The sequence below is a fragment of the Triturus cristatus genome, chromosome 4_2 (genome assembly GCF_964204655.1).
Source record: "Triturus cristatus chromosome 4_2, aTriCri1.1, whole genome shotgun sequence".
In the NCBI taxonomy this organism is placed as follows: domain Eukaryota; kingdom Metazoa; phylum Chordata; class Amphibia; order Caudata; family Salamandridae; genus Triturus; species Triturus cristatus.
The window spans coordinates 815,617,062-815,638,906 of record NC_140586.1 but is presented as its reverse complement, the minus strand read 5'-3'; the positions used below and the strand labels follow the sequence as shown (position 1 = coordinate 815,638,906).

General features: G+C 43.3%; 1 protein-coding gene across 6 annotated transcripts in view; it reads left to right on the top strand.

Moving 5' to 3' along the window:
* MAST2 (microtubule associated serine/threonine kinase 2) overlaps nt 1–21,845 on the top strand; it is a 1,353,759-nt gene that overhangs the window by 1,299,659 nt on the left and 32,255 nt on the right. For all 6 annotated transcript variants that reach the window (XM_085602761.1, XM_085602760.1, XM_085602765.1 and 3 more), the window contains 5 exons: nt 408–530; nt 4,125–4,234; nt 8,943–9,097; nt 16,644–16,960; nt 18,879–19,094. In XM_085602761.1, coding sequence (XP_085458887.1) covers nt 408–530; nt 4,125–4,234; nt 8,943–9,097; nt 16,644–16,960; nt 18,879–19,094 — 921 coding nt within the window. The remainder of the gene's footprint in view (nt 1–407; nt 531–4,124; nt 4,235–8,942; nt 9,098–16,643; nt 16,961–18,878; nt 19,095–21,845) is intronic.

Below are 21,845 nucleotides of genomic sequence, written 5' to 3'. Positions count from 1 at the left end.
CCATCTGGTACCAGAATTTGATGCTAAAACAAAGCCCGTAGTTTGGTTTCAATGCTAAAGGCAGCAGCTCACTAAAAATTGCCTCTAAGCGGTTTAAGGTATAATCAATAGCAGGTATGCAAAAGTACCTGAATGTGGAAAAGATTGACAACAACGCAGTGTATGGCTAGCGCCCATTACCTTTTAGTGCTGATCTAGCACCCAGTTATGGTATTAAAGCGTCACAATCGGGACACATTCATGTTTTCACTTGCTCCTTGCTAATATTACGACAATTGAGCTTTTCCCTAGGCACTGTTCCCGTTGAAGTTTTGCCCCCTGCCTCAGATGGAAGTTCTGTAACTGCTCAAAACTTATTGGAAGTGATATTTAAGTGGCCTCTCTCTCTCTCTCTTCTATCATTACAGGCAGTGCATTTGAGGTGAAGCAGCATCGGTTCTTCAAGGACTTGGACTGGAACGGATTACTGCGTCAGAAGGCAGAGTTCATCCCGCAGCTGGAGTCCGAGGATGACACCAGCTACTTTGACAGTAAGACAGCACGGTTCTAATGACCATTTGGGTCAATGAACGAGACTTCGGACGTTGTGTTCCATATTTATGGCTCATCTTGATTGCAGTTCAGAGAAACTACTTAACAGGCCACCTAGCTTCAGCTGGAATTGATAAATAATGGAGAAAAAGCGTATTCCCTCCAGGGGCAGTAATCTAGAAAAGGCGGACAATCACTGCTTGCGCCACAGCGCACCTTTAAACAGGTGCGCCAGGCGCAAACAAGGACAGTGACTCTATTACAATGAATGCGTTACCCCTAGATCAGCCCCAAACTTGTGCAGCCCTGGGGGCAGCGTATTCAGCAAAATACAATGCAGCGTCTTCAAAGCCACTCCATGTTTCACAGTGCTGGTGGCATGATGAAGGGAGAGAGATGCCCCTGCAGCCGGTTGTAATTTTGGACTGCCTCGCTGGCAGGGTGATGTCTGACTGGTCCATGGGACCCCGCTTCCCCCACCAGCGGGCTGCATCTAGGAGGCACACATAGGTGCACTATGACTGCACCTCCTAGGGTCCTGTTTGTGTCTGCACCCACATCTATAATACGTCGCGGACGCCGAGGTAAAAAGATTCCCTCATTTGCATGGGGCATGCCCCCATGCAAATGAGTGAATGCCCTCTCATGATAGCGCTGCCAGTACACGGAGCCAGTGCTATCAATATTACAGTATTACAGAATGGGACACACGAGCGTCCGCGGCCCCTTCTGTAATACCATTGTACCCCAGGGTTGGGCGCGCCCTTTGTGCTTGAGAGAACTGTGATTGAGAAACTCAAAAAAGAGTTACTCTCCTTTTGCAGGTCAGAATCTCAAAGAACCCACCTTTCATTGCAGTTATTGCAGAGCCAGTCTTTAATGGGCGTAATAATGCTGAACAATATATTTTTTGGGAACTTACCCAGATAGCATACAACTCCTTCATGTAGAGCAATGATTACTTTTCCAGGAGGGATGAGATATGAAGTCGTGCCAGCCTAATAAAGGGTTTTATTTAGTAGCAAAACACATCCAAAAATGTTGTTAATTTATTCAAGGAAAGTTCAATTTCTTCATATTTAAAGGCTTAAAGAGTCTGATTCAGATATTAAATTAAACTACTCTGTGCTACGGTACGATACTCTTACTTCAAAATATAATTATGGGTTGGGTCAACCATTACCTTCTGTGCATGCTTTTTATTTCCAGAAAGTCCTTTCTAAATGTTAACTAGTCAGTCGCAGTTGTGATTTTAGTACTCAACATTATCAATGTCTAACCAGCTCATTCAATCATACTTAATACATTTATGATTTTCCCTAGGGGCAGCTTTTTAACAAGCATTCTCTAAAATGATGTCCAAGTATCAATAATCATATGTTTAAATATAGTTACTATCTATTGCTCTCACTGAGTGCCACTATGGTAATCAATAGAAAAATATATTTCTGGGTTTATAACAACTGGCCTGTTGCTTTGTAAAACATTCCCAATGATACACAAAACGGAAGTGAGTTATTATAACTTTTAAATATTGCATGCTGCGGATGTTATGTGCATATTTGTATTGATTTTACAGTCTTGGGAAAATAGGTACATCCTGCGAAGCATGTCCTTTATCTTTACTGTTGTAAAAAGAACAATTGATGGACAGAATGTTGAACAATGTCAAACATTCACCCCAGTAAAGAGATCTGGGCCTGAATCCATCGTTTTTTCCTCCCCATGCCATTCCATTCCATTTTAAAGCCAGCCATATGCAGTCTTGACCCTGCTCCCCATGGGAACAGTCCAGCCTGAACTGCCAGGCCATGTCCTACCTGGCCCGGAAACAAGCATCCTGGGACCGGTTTCAGAGCATCACCCTTCATTAGCCAGGCTAGCTTGAATCCAGTGGCATGGAGTGCATGGGACCCACGCCTGGGCATACCGTTCCACTCGGGGTGGCAAATGCAAAAAACACAATTGATGGACAGAAAGTTGAACAATTTCAACCATTCACCTCAGTACACATCTAAATCCATTGTCCCATAAATGTTTGAATAAAAGCTTGTCAGACCTCTGCCACTGTTAACTATAGAGGTGACTGTAATTTTTTTGCGAGTTTGAAAATTGCTGTGCGAGTCGTCAGTTCAAGATGCAGAAGTACCAGCGCAAGTAGCATTCCATTTACTTCAAGTATGCAGGGCTGCAGCCATGAAAGGGTTACACAATCCAGGGGTCTGATTAATCCATCAAGGACAGTGATTTAAACATTCAAACCTGAACTAACTACCCCATTAGAACAATTTTCTTAAGGACCTTACTTTAGGACAGAGACCAACAATAAGTCTCCTCTGCCCAGCGGACACTGGACTTCCAATCAAAAGATGAATTATGGCTGAATGTGCTTATAAATTCTGTTACTTGGTCTACCCCAGACTTATTAATAATTGTACATCCTTTTATTTCTATATTTGTGCAAAAAGGCCACAACTTGGCCAAATGGCAAAACAAGTTGAAAAGTGACCTCAATCTGATATCTCACCTTGAATGTTTAAGATGTCCTGCATCCCTATGTCTAAAACTTACTCAAACTGTAAAATGGGTGCATCCCACACTTGACAGCCAAGTTAGCACCTTTTTTTGTTGTAAAGAAAATGGACAAAAATGTAGGAAACTGGGTTGACATAGGGTCATAGATACCTTCACACTGCATCCTTATTTCAGATCTGAACCATGTTGACCGTGAATGTAAGAGCTTCCTTGCTTCATGCTTCTTGAATGGCCCACATAGACTAGTGAGGGGTGTGAGCAAATGTCCAGTAGATTAAAATAATCTGTGTATTAAAATAATTTCTGGTAATTTTCTGAGACCACCAACTGAATGACATCGAAAATTATCTTTTTTGGCCTTCCACAGCAGCGCTGTGATATCTTGGCAAGACAGTGAGAAATATCAACTTACTGCAACTTTTATTGTACCCCACATTTATTGGGAATGCATTTAATTCTGACTCAGCATTTAAAATTGTTGTGACTGAACCAGGATGCTGCATGGTGCGGCACAAGAGCAACGAGTGAAACCCTTGGCTGATGTGATTTAGATGACTGGATTTATTTCTCAATTAGCTGTCTCAGCCATGGTAAGAGAGGAAGGATATGGAATGTCCCAAGTCCATAGCGATAGAAGTATACTTTCTGTAACAATGTCACAATTTAGGAAACAACAATTTACCCAGTAGCCTAAGGCTAGCAAACAGATATTCACTGAGCACTTAACTTTAGTAGGTTAGCTCAATAGAATTAGTGAAAATGTTGCAGTAGCCCGGTGCAAAGTACTATGTTAGAGCTCATAATTTCTCATTCCACTCCGAAATCTTTCCATAAGTACTATTTTGGGACACTTGACATGAAAGTGTTTGACTTTGGACATTATGCTTTATTTCTTGGCCCTTTTCTATTCTCATTACTGAAGTTAAATTATTCACTTTAATTATTTAAATTTGTATTCTTTTATCCTTGATGCCACGCTTTTTGTTGCCGGTAAACAAACAAACATCAGTGGATCTATAAGTGTTCCTTATTTGAGATGCCTTTTCTTTCCTCTGCAGCTCGTTCAGAGAAGTACCAGCACATGGATTCAGAAGAGGAGGATGATACAAATGATGAGGATCGCGTGGAGATAAGACAGTTCTCTTCTTGCTCGCCCCGATTCAGTAAGGTACTGATGCTTTGGCAGTGTGCCCCGGCGACTATTCTTATTCACAGATACTATCATTAAAACTTTGTGCAGTGCTGTTCAGATCTCGTTTTGTTTCAAGGTTAGTGCCTCCATTGTGGGTTTGCTTTTTTTCATACCTACATCCCATCCCATTTCTGGTAATAATCTCATACCAGTGTCTGAATTGTTTGGAAGAAATGTCCTTCTTACTGATAGTCTAAGTGCGTGTGCTGTTAGTACCCTGTCTGCACAATGGTTAACCTATATTTCGAGGTTCTTCATTACCACGGTTGTGCCTTAAGGCTAGCTCCATTCTTTGCTCTCATTCTTGAAAGGCTTGGATTGATATCTTTAGATTCATAATCTTTTCTCCTCAGTCAACACTTTTCAAAGTTGTGTACTTTGTTACTACTACTATGTCCAGTTTCATAGCCATGCATTTTTTTTAGTAGTTCAGGTTTGGTTAACCCATGCAGTCACAGCTCCACTATTGTCTATAATCTTGTGTGCCTTTTACGGCAGAACATTACAGTGCTTGGCAAGCTTCTGATGTAGGCATCAAGTCATACTATTGTGGTTTTTTTGTCCAGTCCATGGGCCTTGAAATTCTTTCATGAATTCATGGGACTTGAGAAATTATGTATCGGTGTAAGAGCAAGTGTGTTCTAATGGGATGGATTTGCTGGTCTCTAAACACAGAAAGCCCTTTTGTACACATTTCTTTATCCTGGATTCCAAGATGGCTTTCTCTTCTGAAGGCTTTGCTTCTCCTTTTGGTATCCTCTCTAGCAAGCTATATGGGAGAATCATTTTAAAGTAGGGAATAGGCAATGTTAACTGCATAGATCACTTGCCAAATAGCTACACAAATAGACCTTTCCATATCAAAAGTCATTCACCTGAGGTAGATCTACTGCTTAGTTTGAGCCAAAGAAAATTTTGAAATTGAGGTAGCCTACCTCTCAGCAGTAGTTCCTGTCTTTTACAGAAGGGAGATCAGGCATTTTCGTGTAGCTTTCTAGTTTTTCAGCAATTCAAGAAAGATAGGAATTATTCGTGGTGTGGACTCATGTGACTGTCCTCTACGGGGGTAATATACCTGCTAGAGCTCCAGTGAGGTGCTGGTAGAAATGTTGAGGAGGGTCTGTAGATAGGTGACTTGAATCCTCACTTAGTCCCAAATAATCGTGGAGAGGTGTGGCTCACTAGTTAGAGGCGGCAGACCCGTAAGCAGAGAATCGGCCAGGGACCAGGGTTCAATCCCCGACGCGGCAGGGTTGTGGACCAGGGTCAAAACGGACTCGATAATTCTCGCCTCGGTACCTACTCTAACCAGGAACACACTCGGCAACTCTGGGCATTAAGCTTGCCTCATCTCTACAACGGCCCCCCACAGACGCCGGGGATGCCTGGTTTCACCTTGGAGATACCCAGAAAGGGACAATCTCACAGGGATAACCAGGACGGGTTCCCCAGCGGTCTACAGCGCCGGGACGCCCCGGTGTTGGGTAGCTGTGCGCTTTACAAGTCTACAACATTTACATAATATGTTTGAGGCATCTGATTTTGTATTTCAAGCCATGCCTATTCTGTATGCGCAGTACAATGTCACCATAAGCAACACACTAATGGGATCCACTGTGTTTTGCCTCGTGTGTGCAGCATATTAGGAAAAAGGTTAAAAAAGGGTAATCTAACTCTATTGGGTGTAGCACAGGGGGTGTTACATCAGCCCTCTTAATTTTGTATTTGCCAATGTATTGTAATATTTAAATTCTAAAAAAAAAACAAATCAAAATATTCTAAACTTCAACGCATAATAACGAACAATGGAAAACGTGAGGTAGGAAAGAATTGAGGAAAAATCCCTTCCTCATTAAGGAATAGTTGGCACGGAGTGGAGGGCTGTCTATGCTTAATTTAAGCTGGTGGGTTCCGGTGCTCAGCACCGGCATTTAATCATCATTTAATCATCAACACCAGCGCTTTCCATGAGCACCAGTTAAGGACATATTCATTTACAGGGAAATTAAGTGATTTGCCCAGAATCGCAGGATGTTGAGCCAATGCTGAGACTCGAACCTGGCTCCCCAACAACAAAGTCTGCATCTCTGGCCATTATGCCACATCCTCTCCTCACTTTCATGGTTAGTAGTTGGTTCTGTTCGAGGCAGCGCTAACATGAGAATGGGCTGCTGCAAGCTGCCTCCTGACGAGTGCCCCAGCACTTATTGTTTTTACAAATTAACCACAGGGTCTGTCCATGTGTTGTTACTTAATATCGTAATGGACTTTAGGACAAGGCACATCAGGCAGCTTTTCGCTTTCTTATGCAGCTGACATTCATAGAGAATGAGCGTTAGTAGGAGTACATATGCATGTTTGGTTCCCATTTCCAAACTGCACTTGAAAAACACAGGTCAAGACCTGACACCGCGAGAAGCAAGGATTTTCAAAAATGCAATCATTATAGATTGTCTGAAATGGTTTATGAAACATGGATAAGCCATAGTGTACTGTAGACCTATATTGACTTTCAAACCTTCCTATAAAATTATGTTAATAGAAACACACTGTCTTTTAATTAGGAGCCAGTGGTTAATCTTGTTACCCACATTCATTGCGACTATTTCACATAACTGTTGTATGTAGACCTCCACACAGATGAGCTGCTTCTTAACGTTACTTCTGCGTGACTTATTTTAATTAGTAGGAGTAAGTCCCCAAGGAAAACAAGCATTTGCAATGCAATAGGTCTCGCATTAATGAATGTTTGAGCTATTGGCGTTGCAAATGTTAACATTTGTTATTTTTTAATTTTTGTCTAAAAAATATACTAACAGTAGTATAAGTAATAAATGAAAAGGCATGAAGCAACGAAAGGGTGTAGGACTATAGGCTGTTACTACGTGTCTTTGTGGAGTTGTAATGGCACCTCTATTAGCCTTATAAGGTACTGCGCCCTTAATGCAATTATAAAGAGAAAGATTGCATTAAGGCTGCAGTACCTTATGTGGCTAATAGAGATCCCTTTACGACTCCACAGTGACACCTAGTAACAGCTTGTGGTACTGCACCCTTTTGTGTATTTCACCCTATGAGCGGAACTTGTAAATATTTAGAGGATGGGAAGTGACACTGATGCCCTGCCGGAATGTGCTCTGAGAAAGGAACGACAGACTTTTAAGTTTAGCGAAGAACAGAGAAAATGATTCTGCAGCTGCATGGCGGGACCCAGAAAAAGGTTTTGGAAACCAGTTGGGTGGTGTTTATGAAGCGGGCGCTGTGCTACTTTATAAAAAGCTGTGTGGGCTCCAGAAACCTGCAGCTTCATGGTATGAGCAAAATAACATGGATATTAAACAAGACATGTGGCATCTGTGAAGCGGGCGTAGTGCGGTTGTTGTAAAGAAAGCCGTGTGGGCTTCACAAACGTGCAGCTTCATAGTGGAAATAAAAACTAACAATTAAACCAGATGAGTGGCGTCTGTGAAGCGGGCGCGGTGCAGGTTTTAATATAGCTGCGTGGGGATGTGAACGGAAACGCAAAAAATATTAAGCTGATCGGACGCGTGGTGTGGGTGATGAAGCAACGAAACGGGTGCCCACAGCAAAAGCCATACCTGCAAGCCTACTACTACTGTGTGTGGGTGATATGTATGTCTGCCAAGTTCAAAACATGTCTATTGACCGTATACACACATGGGCCATGGCATTCAGATTCCCAACCATGATGAGCATTCGTGCTCAGTGTGGGTGTGGAGAGATATGCGGCCGTGATGATCGAGTCTGTTTCAGAGGACGATCCACTCTCACGCACAGTCGCAAACATGAACACCCTTTGACAGGTTGGAGATAATGGAAGCCCCAAACCACATACAAACCGAACCCCGACACAAAACCAAGAAAAGAAGTTAATCCGAATCCAAATACCCTCTGCCTGACTGATATTTACCCACGGTTTAGAACTACAGGTACATGTAAAAACTGTAACATACTGCAAGTATTTGCCTGTGTTTGAAATCAATGCCATCTTAGCTGTTGCCTCACAGCGCAGAATGGAAGCCCGCCTGATCCTCGGGTTGTTTAACAAGCATTGGCCGCAGGCGCGCCTCGCGCTTAAAGTTTAAAAAAAAAAGGAAAAAAAAGACAAGCCCGGCGGAGCATGGCGCGCGCGCTTGGGGGCGGGGGAGCGCATTCCAGGCGGGGGAGCGGACCCTTTGAAGTGCTCCCAAAAAGCGGATTGCATGGCGGCACGATGCGCGTGATTGTGCGCGTGCTAGCCATGCAATCCGCTTTTGGGAGCACTTTTAAAACCCCCTCACAATAGTCTCGCCTTGCGATCGCTTACGCGATAGCAAGGCGAGACCTAAAAATCGAGGTACCTCTAGAAGTGCCCAGTGAGTATCCATTTTGGATTTCATCACCAATATCTTACAACCGCTATATACTTAGCCTATACGGGTACTCACACCTTTCTCTGATGCTTTCCCAAACCTCTAGTACTATGGTTACTTGTATTTGAGACACCTTGTAGAGCATTTTCTTGTATCCATACATTTTGTTTCAATTAATACATTTCTGTAGTCATTTTGCGCTTTGCTCATGGTTTCATTAAGTTCCATGGGTGCTGAATGCGTCATTCTATGAAAGCTTTTCTATGTCTTCCCTGTGCCGTAGGCCATCACCTTGTGCTTCTGCTCTACAGGTGTACAGCAGTATGGAGCGCTTGTCTGTCCACGAAGAGAAGAAGACCCCTCCACCTACCAAGCGCAGCCTGAGTGAGGAGAAAGAGGACAAACTGGACAGCCTTGGAGGACTGAAGAACCGCGACCGCGGCTGGATAATCGGCTCTCCTGAAATGTGAGCCTCCGTTCTTGCAAATTCATCCTGATAGCTTTGACTGGGCCTATACTCTCTTGACTGTGGTTGTCATTATTTTGCGACTTGAGGAAGTTCAGTTGTAATGCAATGTTTGCCTTGTGTTCTTCAGCTGTGTAAAGTTTAAAATGTCATTGCTGTACTTTGAGGGGATTGTTTGGACAATCCCCCCAAAATACACAGAACATTTTACAGGCCTATTATCTCCAAGCCCCAACTTTTGATTGACATTTTTCTTAATTTACAGTTTTATTGAATGCAGAAGAAGCGTTCGAGCCTCTGTATTAATTAATTGTACCTATACAGGTATTTATAATTGTGAGGACCTATTTGTGCATGCTTTTTAGACATTAGACATTAGGAGGAAGATGAGAGCAGGCAATGACAGGTTAATTTTGAAAATGTGTGTTATAGTGCTTCATGGAAGACAAGAAATGACATTGCATATCTAGGGTTTCATGTGCAAACATAAAAGTTCAAATGTAGCAAATGATGCTGGCAAGATGGCTTAGCGAATCAAGCGCCTGTTGATGTCATCTGTTGTGACTACAGATAACGCGTTTGAATCCTGGTAGACTTTCGAGGACAATAAATTGGATACCATGAAGCTGGAGAATACTAATACCTTTTACCTAAAGTGCTTTGAACTGTTAACTACAGTACGAAGCACTGTTTAGAACACAAGTTATTACTGATTATTATATATTGAACGTGTAGAGAACGTGCACAGATCACGAAAATATTACAAAAGGAGGTGCAGTCATTAATGAGGTCCTCTAGAGGGCAGGTTATAGTTTTCCTCTTGGTTCAGGAATAAAACTTGTGGGTGGCGGATACTTTTGTGCTTGGTCCCTCTTGATTAGGGTTACGGTCAGGTTTTTTTTCTGAGAGCAACATGATCAGAGGCAATGTCTCAAATAAGGGAGAAAGTCTTTGGAGCTCAGGAGGACTAGCCTAACCTCCTTTTTCTCGTCAAAATGTTTTGCCCAATGAATTTTTTGCGCTGGACTTAATTAGATTCCACCAAAGTTTATGATCTATTTGCATTTATATTACTGAAATGTGATGGAAAGGTTGGAGCAAATGTTCCTTAGCCATTGGTTCTTTATGTGCTATCAGAGCAGCATTCCTAGGAAGTGGTCCTGGTTTGTCTAGTCCTTAAAACTTGCTTGCTCTCCCTGGAGTTTCAATCTGCTTTTTACTTATCAGCCTATATAGCAGAAGCGTGTTGTGTTGCTTTTTATCCCGTGCACGACCAGGACTTTAAGGCCTCATTGACACAGAGCTAAAAAAATGAACTGTTGTTCTAGTGCTGTGTAAGCTGGAACTCCAGTATTTAGAAAAGTTGAGCCCAAGCCTTTCGAGCATGTACTGAGTTGTCCATTTTAAAGATACGCCTGGTTGTAAGAGCATGGGTCCTTGCATTGGGCATTTTGGCCTTCCCTTGCCAAGTCCATGGAGCATTGCGGAAGTTGACCAAAGAGGGCAGGGCGCGACAGCAAAAAAACAAAATTAACAAAGAAGCTCATGTAAAGGCTTCGCTCAAAGAGAACTGTTGACCTCATTCAGCAGTTTTATTTCCAGACAGAGAAGTGTTGATTACGTTGAGGCGCTTGAAGAAATCTTCTTCCCCTTGTGTGGTTGTAGCCTTCATTGTCTAAAAGGTAGACTCTTGATTGAACACCCTTGAAATTAATGCTATGTATTCTATTGCCTTGTATTGCAACATTTATACAGGGCTTACTACCCTTATGTGGGGGTCTGAAGCGCTTGCCTGCATGAGGAGCACGCTACACCATGTAGATTGTGTGCTTGGAAGGGCGTTGTCTTTGTTTTCATCCCATGCCGTGTGTGATGACCATAAAGGTGCGGTTATTGTATTATAGGATGCAGCGCTTAGCAGTGTGATGATTGAAGATGTGTACGAGCGAGGTGCACAGTTTGATTTTCAGTAAGCTGGCAGCATTTAGCAGCTCTGTAGGTCATTTAATAGTATTTTATGAAATTATAATCAATTCGCTGGGTTGTCCATCATGAGATATGTTGTTAACAGTTTATGATCCTAGACAAGGAATGCCGCTATGTTATATTAGCGGATACTCTTCATCGACAGTCTGTCCTTTTAGTTGCGGTCTACAACCCTATTACAGATGTCCCTGATTTTTTTACTGAAGTCTGCAGGTTGGTGGTTGGACTTGGCCCTGCTGCTGTACTTTGGGGGTGGGGGTACACTTTATTGTGACGTTGGATGATGGGCTGGACTGCTCTGGGGCCTCCTGGCGACCACACCCGGCGCGGCACTGACACACCACATTCATCCATGACAGTCACTTGCTGGATGTTTGGAGACAGGCACATTCTGAGACGCGAGAGGGCACAAGCTTCACATCGCATCACAGTGCCTGGTTGAGAAATTATTATTGGCTCATATCTAAGGGTGTAAAAATGTGGGGTTGAGAGAAACGTATCTACCCTGCATACTATCTGATCATTTACATAAAGCGAATGGGTGGATATGCTATGTTGATCTACACATCACCATATGTACAGATGTCATGGAAATTGCAATATATCACTCTCCAACCATTTGATATTGGGTGCTAATACGGTGCCAAATACTCATCCACCTAGAGTATTACACTTCTGGAACTACGAAGTAGCCCAAATCCAAATCCACCCCATAAGCACTGTAGCACACCAGAGCAAAGTCACTGTAGAAGTTGTTCGAAAAATAAAATCATTGTCAAAGCAAAAATATTCAATGTTATGTCCATTCAACAGGTGTGCTAAATGACACAAAAAGCTCCACAAAGTGATCCAAATCCACGTCGAGATTTCAATAGTCAGTCTTTTTTCCAAGTTCACACAGCAGCCGACACGCGTTTTGCCCGGAAGGGTTTCCTCAAGGCTTTTAGAATTAATAATTATTTCTTTGCTATAATCAGTCGATCTTCTGTGGAACATTTGTCCTTATTGAGAACATGTCTTTAGGATTCAAATGTAAAATATGATATACGTGGTGACAGATCCAATCACCATTAATCCTAGCTTGAACGTTCCGAACCGTTTTGAAGTGAACAGGTAGTCACTCATAGGACCATGTTACGTCCTCACTGCTGTCCTGCGTCCCGACAGCTTTTCCCCGTATATGCCTAGCCTATCTGATCATGCCCCAGTGCTTTTGGAACTGACAGTTTCACAGGACACAACCCGCGCTTTCTGATAGCGTCTCCCCCCTGGGGGCGCTACGAGATGCGGTATTGTGGGAGGAGATACGCACAGAGATTATTGCTTATTTTGCACATAATGAGGGCTCGGTGGAATCTCGGTTCCCCCTGTTGGAGGTATTCATGGCAGTGATACGTGGTGCCTGTATCACCAAACAGTCGGGGGTCATAAGGGCTATAGACAGTCAATTGACCAGACTGGAAAATTATATACATAGCCTGTAAACGGACTATTTTCAAAACAATGACCCTGCCACTTTGGCTGCCATATGTGGGAAAATCACTGAATACTCTGATGAATCGGTCTGGGAAACTAACCATCTGAGGCGAGACGCCCAAGCTTGCCACTATGGAGAAGTAGACTGCCCTGGTAAAACACTGGTTGGCTTACTCTGCCAGCCCCATGCATCTACATATGTGACAGAACTGTTAGACAAAAACTCTACTCTCCAGCACACTCCCCTAGGCATCCTGAAAGCGATGTCCACGCTCTACACCCAGTTATACACTGCTACTTCTGCACATAAAAAGGCAACATTAACATAATATTTAGATACTATCCAACTTATTTGGCTTGACAGTGCTCACAGAGAATACCTTGACTCCCACATCACTGTCGAAGAAATTGTGCAGATAAACAATTTGCTTCCAGGACACAAGGCACCCGGGTTAGACAGTCTCACCACCACCTTTTACACCTCCGTTAGTCCCGTATCGCTTAGCCATGTATGACTACTCTCTGAAAAGCAAGTTGCTCCCCACACTCAGAGAAGCCGTTATAGTCTCACTCCTTAAAGCGGACAAGCCAGCTCTTGAGTGCGACTTATCAATGATTAATGTAGATTATAAAATTTGCCCTAAACTACTGGTGAATCGCTTAGTACCTCTGCTACCAATATACTGCAGCCGGACCAATCTGGATTTATCCCTGGCCGATCCACTTCACATAATCTTCGTACTGTCTTTGCAGTAATGCACCATCTCAACCGCCAGATTTCTGCAGTTGCTCTATTGCTTCACACTACTAAATCGTTTGATTCACTGGAATGACCCTATCTTTTCCCACTTCTCCAACGTTTGGGCATTAGTCCCACTTTTATCTGATACATTCAACTTCTTTACACGCTCCCCACTGCACGTATCCGTCTAGACAGACTGATTTCGTACCAGTTTTCAATTGTTTGTGGCATGTGGCAATGCTGCCCACTCACACCATTGCTATTTGCAATGGCTGTGGAGCCCCTGGCTACCAGACTCTGACAACATCATGCAAATCTGGGCATAGGCTTAACCTCGAGGGGTCTGATAGTCCCAATGTATGCTGATGACATTACACTGTACATCTTTATCCCCCACAAAAACCTGGCACCAATTACACGAGAAGTAATTCGCTTTCGAGGCCTTTCTGGCATACAAATAAACTGGGCTTAAGTCCGCACTTTTTCCCCTCACAGACAATAATTACCCTTTTCTTTAGAGTGCCCTTTGCAGTGGACAACCAAACCAGTTTGTTATCTGGATATGTGGCTTAGCCACGACACGATAGAACTTTGGACAGCTAACTATGGCCATGCAATTGCGTGGCTGGAGGCCAGAATCCCCATCTCGTCCAAACTACCTCTTGTCGCTAGCTGGCCGGATAGCCATGGCTGAAATGGTGGTCCTACCCAAATGTCTCTATTTATTTCTTAATATCCCCCTTCCACTCACTGCTCACTTATTAAGCTGCCTACGATCGGACTTCATCACATTGGTTTGGGCTGGCAAGCAGCCCCAAATCGTGCTGCTTCATGGCCCCTGTCCACTGCAGTACACTCTCCCTACAGAGCATCACGGGCAGAAGTTGACAACGTGGCTTGTGTTTGCTGGGCTTGGGACGGCCGTCGAAGAAGGGCTGATCTACCCTGTATCTACTCGCCTTCCGTTCTTTTAGGTCCAACCCTCTGATGCTGCCATTGCAGGACCCAGGTGCTATATTACAAGCATGCCGTCTTAATATTCTCATATTCTCTGATCTCTATCCAGAGGACCTCTTTCTTCAGTCCCTCAATACTAATAACTCTCCAATGCCCACCTCACTAGAGCTTCTTCTATTTTATCAAATCAAGGCTACCTGTCGTACCATTCACAACACTTTTTCAACCCCTTCTTCGACACTCCAGGCTCTTGAACACATTCTCACCACATCCTCCTCCCACAAATTAATAACCCCTCTGTACAATATTATGCAATACACTTCTCTGATTGTAATTTTTAAAAGCCCGCACATTGTGGGAAATTGATTGCGACGCACCGCTCAGAGACCCTCAGTGGTCCTTCTGTTGTGGGCAGTTGTGACTTCTGTCACTTAATTACAGACTGTGGTTGATACATTTACATGTTTTGTATCGTATATATAGAACCCTAGCTCAACTGTTTAAAATGGGTCTAACCCCTGATTCTAACGGCCACTAATGTGCTGCAACACAAGCCTCCTTCCTCCATTTGTAATGACTGTGCCCTAACGTGCCGAAATACTGAGAGGAAATCTTTGCGACCAACCATGCAATCATTGGGCAGCGCATTTCTTGTAACCCCTTGATCGGATTACTGGGTTACGTCAAAGATATTCCAGCCACAAAACGCAGACTCCTAGCTATGCTTCTTCTACTTGCTAAACGCAGGGTGGCCATGAACTGGGGAAGACGCCCGGTGCCCACGGTGGTGCCTGGTTACTGGCTGCAACATACTGTTCAGAACAGCTCTCCCATTACTGGGAATTAATGCCTTCACGGTCACGAGCCAAAGACACATGGCAACCCCGCTTGGTTATTTACGCACCAGGGATACACAGGACCACACTCCATCAGCATACTATTCTATTGAGACACCGGACTCACTTTGCAACTGATAGCTTAAATTCTGTGATAGGCTGCTGCGCCTCCTAATCACATGATCTTTGTTTTTCCGTATATGGCATGTCTCTCTCTACGGCTCATTATAGTGCGGCTGTTCTGCTGATTGTTGGATGGTGCACTTTGTTAAACCGTCTTAATCGCCGCTACAAGTTGTGTAATTGCATGGTCTTCGTTGTATTCATGTTATGATGACATGATCCTTCTCGCTGATGTCTTCTCTCCTCTTCCTTTTCTTCTTCCCTTTCCTATTTACATCTTGCGTCTCCTTTTCCATCCCCCTCCTTTTTTTTTCTCTCTCTTGTTTTTTCAATGTAATATTGATTTTCCATGGTAATATTCCTGTATCTTTGTATTGTCTTCTCAAACACCAATACAATTAATCTTTAAAGAAAAGTTAATGGTTGTGAGCAGAAATAGGTTGGAAGGAAAAATGGTGGCGAGTTCTGCTGGGATAGACTTTAGTAATATCTCGTATCTAATTGTCATTGTGAGCTGTCAAGAAGCCGTCATAACATTAACCTTGCTGGGACCTGCAATGGTGGACAACATTAAATTCTCTATATATACAATGGAGAGAGGGAGGAAGAATATTGGATCAGCATCCCATCTTCCCCTAACAGTAAGCTAAATATCTAGAGAGGAATGCACCCACCAGTTATCAATAACACACCTAGTCCTATTCCCAATCACCATTGGCGAAAAAGCTTCTGTTTTTTAAAAGAACTCTCACCTACACAACTGTGTGGCATGCTTCTTCAGTCCTCGCCCAACTAGCTTGTCATAGCCGGGCGTCTCAACACCACTCCTGGAGGGAGCACTTGTTTATAATGAATGTTATTAATGGGATCAGGAAAAGTTTTTCTTTTTTGTTCAAAATAATTTGTCATTTTTAGTAATACGAAAACTCTTACAAAGAATAATACAAGGGGGGAGAAGAAAAAACAGTTCACAGAACTCATCAATGTCAAGACATGTACATCAATGTGGTACAGGATTATAGGTTGAGGCTGTAGTGCTGGTATGTGGGAGAGCTATGTATCAATAGTTGGTAGCGTATATGGTTAGTCTGAAGGGAGTGTGTCAGTAGCATATGAGAGTCGTACACATCGTTGTAGGTGGGATCAGGGAAATTTGATGAAGTAAATTCTTGAACTAAACAGTGACAGGTGCCATGCTCCTGGGACTCCTCTGAAATAAAACCACTCAAGGGTTTGATTGGAACACCAAGCTGCAGTATAGTTATTACTATTTTTAAAGCTAAAACGTTCTGAAGTTATTTTTCTTAGCGGCAGTTTTTTGGGTAATTTTTCACTGATTGTGCTTAACGTGCATGCGAGAAGCATGGGTGGTGTGAAATGTGTAATGCATTGCTGTGTGTGATCGTGGTCCCTTGTTGTGTTCCAGCCTTCGCAAGCGTCTGTCTGTCTCAGAGTCATCGCACACCGAGAGTGACTCCAGCCCGCCACTCACTGTCCGGCGACGCTGCTCGGCACTAGTGGATATGCCTCGGTTCGCTATTTCTGCTGATGAGGAGAGCAGTCCCTTGAAGAAGCCTCTGCAGCCGCATGAGGGGGGACTCCTCTCTACTGTGACTTCACGGGAAGGAGTGCCTGTGTCCATCCCAGAACAGCCCTTGGAGAGGCAACTGAAGCTGGATGAAGACTTGGTGCCAACTTCCCCATCATCAGGGGCTAGTAACCTCAGCAGCTCGACTCTGACAGGTGTAGTACAATGTACCGCTACACTTAAGTTTATGGTAAAATTGTTTGCAAACTGGATAGGTAGGGTTGTTCAGACTAGTCACTGCCTTTGAATTCACTTAACAGGACCTGCTTCTTGGTTTCACAGTCCTTTGTATGAATGAAAAAAAATGAATTGGCTTCTTGTGTACCTCTCATTCGCCTTAATTAATCACTATTTTTTATCTCCTGTTTTGAAAAAGCTGCGCTTTTAATGCATATTCATTTGAGTGATAAGTGCTTCCATCATATGCCTTCGCTTCTCTTTGGTATCTGCACCGATACTGTTTTTTTTTTTTTGTGTGAAGAACATGTATCAGGTTTTGTCTGCACGTTCTGCCCTCTATCTCTCTCCTCAACCACCCTTTTCTGTAATCTTCACGGGTTTCCCTCCTGATATGTATCCTTGAATAGGTATTTCGGGGCTAGCCTAGATTAGTTGGCCTACCTCCCATATGTGTCTCCCCTTTTTAATTTCATATGCTCGCTTGCCTCGCCTGGTAGGAAGCATCTGGTCAGTGTACGATTTTTATTGTCATGGTCAGTGTGGGTTTTGCTCATATTTAAAGAGTGCAGGGACAGGCCGAATTGTGCATCTCATTTGAAAAAACCCTACAGCATAATCTGCTTTAGATCAGTCTCACCTGATTAAACCAATGGCTTCTTAAAGTGCCTCATATTGAGTAGCTTTTGGTAGGTAGGCCAAGTGCAAGTGTTTTCTTTACAAATCAATGCAAATTAAAACTGATCAGTAACGTTTTTATTTGCGGTCTCTTGATCTTTCTCAAAGTAGAAGGTGACGAGTGAAGTAAAAGGCATACTACAAAGGCAATCGGCATAGGTAGCATAATGCAGAGGGGGGTGGCAGGGGAGGTCAAAGAGGTTGAAGAGCAGAGCTGTGATGGCTCTACTGGAGGGGAGCCGGGTGGCCTTCACAGTACAGCACAATACAATAAAACATTATAATGATGTAAAATATATATTCACAATGAAATGATATAGTCTCTGCTTTACCTGGAAGAATAAAGAGCACAGTTAGACACTGTAAGATACAGGGCCCGATTTAGATCTTGGCGGATAGATTATTCCGTCCAACGGTGGTGTGGCGCAGCAGCCAGAGCAACTGACTCCAAAACCCGGGGGCTCACAGTTCGATCCCCGGCGCCGGTGGCAAATCAGCCCAGCACCATGTGACTCTGGGCAGTAGCTCGCTTAATCTTCCCGATGGCCCCCAGCTCCTTGACACCCTCGGGTAATTGTTCGCGTTTTACAAATACTAGACATTTACATTTACATCCCGTCCACCAGAATATAAATCCCATTATATCCTATGGGATTTATATTTCGGAAGACGGGATATCTGGCACAGTTGTGATAGAGTAACCAGTCCGCCAAGATCTAAACCAGGCTTACAGTCAGGTACAGGAGACGAGATGAACGATTATTGACATGCAGGTAAAAAAAAAAAGCAGCTCTGGTGATGAAATGAGAAAATGAGGGCAAATGGGCAAGGTGTCATTAATTTTTCCTCTAGGTATCTCTGGTTCTCCTTGGCAACAAACTGGGCCCCAAGAGGTCTTTAGGCAAACTTCAAAATATGACGATACGGCGAAGATGGTATAATATCCATCAGAAACTTTGTTATGCGAATAATGTATTATTTTGTTCACAAGAGTTGAGCCACTAATAGCTATTTTCTTATAAGAGTATTGGTGCCTTGATAAGAGACAGTCCAAAAGTATTTCTTAAAAAAGTGTACTTTTATAAACTGGTAGGGAGAAGAAAATATAATGCTGGTGAATCTTGTGGTACATTTGAATACAGGGTACTGTATAAACACATATCCTCTCATCTTCCATGAAAAACAAAGGGTTCTAATGTATTGTGTTTGGACCTCCAGCTGGAAGCAGCCCAGGCTTTTCTGATCAACGCACCCGCAGTAACAGCTACGAGGGGTCCGAGTTCACTGCTCCGAAAGCCATCAGTGACTTGGCTGTGCGCAGGGCCCGGCACCGGCTGCTCTCCGGCGATTCTGTCGAGAAGCGCACCTCCAGACCTATGAACAAAGTCATCAAATCTGCGTCAGCCACCGCCCTCTCCCTGATGATTCCCTCTGGTAAGCACCTGAAGCTGAGCTTAGTTACAGCACTATGGTGCCTGCAAAGTAGGCACTAGCAGCAAAATCTACACCATCTCTAGTTGGAACAAGATCAAAGACTCTTTCACCATTAAGTCCAGTTCAGGCAGCAGAGAATAGCTTTCCATTGACAAAATAAAACGCTTAACAATTGACATCAACTTGTGAGCATTTTTGTTAAAGTATTTTAATTGGTTTTTTTCGTCATTTGCCATGTTGCTGTGCTGTTACTATTTTTTTTTATCTTCATTGGCTATTTGCATTTTTGTTGCTGCCTTACTGGTGGTATGGTTCAGGGACAGACAGGGTGGATGGGCATTAAAGGGAGGCCAGGTTGCACTTACCTGTTACATAAAGGTTGCTTCTCTTCTACAAAGGTTGCTCCTCTCGAGGAGGGTTGATGCATAGCAGCCAGTTGTCCAGGTTATGAGCAACTTCTTCAGTCAGTCTTGGCCTTTTTCCCCAACAGTGTTTTGCATTCTGAGATAGGCAAATGTTCTTCTTCCTTTATACCACATATTGACAATAGACAATAAATTGGTGGACTTATCAGCAACACATATAAATGAATTGGCTGCAGAAAGGGAAACTCCCATCATAAGATGCTGTCTAGTGGTTAAGTCACCAGGTGTGCAACTAGGAGACATGGATTCTTAATTCTAGGATACCCGTTAGAGTAAATTCTACGATTCTCACCCTAGACCTTAGTTTATTCACCTGCCCGGCTAACAAGAGGCTAGCTACAGTTTCAAGTGCTATAACCAAGGGTCACTTGCTTGCATTTAATCCATCCAGTACCACTTTAGACGGGTCAGACATCAGGATCCCTTAAAATCAGCTGCAGCAGAATTGGTATTTTTCTGAAACCTATGTAGTTGGACCAATGATTCTGATTCTAGTTGGTTTTTACAAAAGAATCTACTGAGTCCATACATTTTAAGCCAAAATTCGAAATTGATGACTTTTTCGCAGGAAAATGATTAAACTTAAATTTGAGAGCATTTGGACTTGAGCGCATTTTTTTCCAATTCTCTTCAAATGTGTTAAGAAAAAGGAGAGAAAGTTTACTTTACAGGACAGTAGCATTCGTTGAGAAGGTCTATATACCTATGAATTCACATCTACATTTCTTATGATAAATCTAAAATTTAAATCCTTAGTCATAGTTTGTCATGCTCCTTTTTTAGGTCTCGCCTGACCCAGTGCATGCGCTGGTCTGGCGAGAAAATGTAGTAGGTGGGTTTAGAAAGTGCTACCCACATTTTTGTGCTGGCGACAAGCTACAGTGCACGATGGCGTGCACGCGCACAGCTGCTCCCCGCATTCCCACCTCACCCAGCCATCTGCCTTTCCTGCGCCAGCCTTCAGCACCATACCCCTCCCCCCGCTGCTGCGCGCGCATCCCTAGCGTGCGTCATCGCGATCACTTTCGCTTTTACAATGATCGCGATGAGAGATTGTCAGTGTCTTTCTCCCCGAGAAGACATTATGAAGTGTTTTCATGACTAGAGTTACACATCCGACGGGTTGATAAAAACCAGACATACGTCCGAAATCTAGAATGGCCATTCATGTACAACCCCCTTAAACCACGCCGGGAGGAGGAAAGGCGGAAGAACGAACGAGTCATTTGCTATAAAAAAGTTTAAGCTTAAATGTGCTGTCACGGGAGGAGCATACCTGTTCCAGTCTCCCTCCGTTGCTACCAAAGGCGAGCACGGGGATATAAAACACCTCTCTTCGGAAAAACTACTCACCAGTTCAGCCATCTTCCCCTGATTCCCTGGTCCGAAACACCGGGGGATTAAAAACAAGCAGAATTATCGTCAACTATCCGAACGTCCAATTCCCAATCTTCTTTCTATTCCTCTTGCTGGGTTTTCCCTCCTGCTTCCCTATTGCGTTTCGGTCACATCAACAGCACTACCAGCTACCACTGGAAGAAACTTCTGTTGCTTCTGACGCAATTTCCTGCCTCCATCTTTTTCGCGACTATCCTTTCGCCTCTCTCCTCTCCACTCCTCTCACTCTCTGGACTGCCCTCTGCTGGGAAGCTGCAGGTTACAACAGACAGTGTAAATGAAACTATTTTTGCAATTTGCGATGGGCGAGGAACATTCTATAGGTCTTTAATCCTTTTGTTTATGATGGGCAACCAGAAACATTCTTACGAGTTAGCTCAGGAGGATTGCAGTCATCTCCATTATTATAAATTGTCTAACCATGTTCTATTTTAAAGCATTCACAGTATTCTGAAGGATTTGTCTTTGTATAATACTGACTGGAAAATACTAGCAATGCCTATTTTGCCGTATTTAGGAGAAAGCCTCTTTTAAAACCATATATTTATTATTTTTCTGTGACAGCCTGATTACATGTGCCCTAGTAGTGATGCCTTCTATCTGCAGACACCTATTGGCGTAAGGATCACTGTACTGGGGTGATATTTAGTACACCTGGTTAACTGCTTATTTTGAGCCTGTGGTTTCCGGTGCTCAGTAATGGAACTTTTCATGAGCACCAGTTAAGGACAAATTCATTTATGATAGGCACGGGGAGATTAAGTGATTTGCTTATTACCATGTGGTATGAAGTTCTCATCCTCTGCTATAAAATTCACATACTCTGTTAAAGTCTGTCAGGACCGTAGGCTCACATTCTATGTCAGGTCTGACATTCCGGATTATCCATTCCCTTCTTTGCTTTATTTAAATAGCAGCCATGTAAACG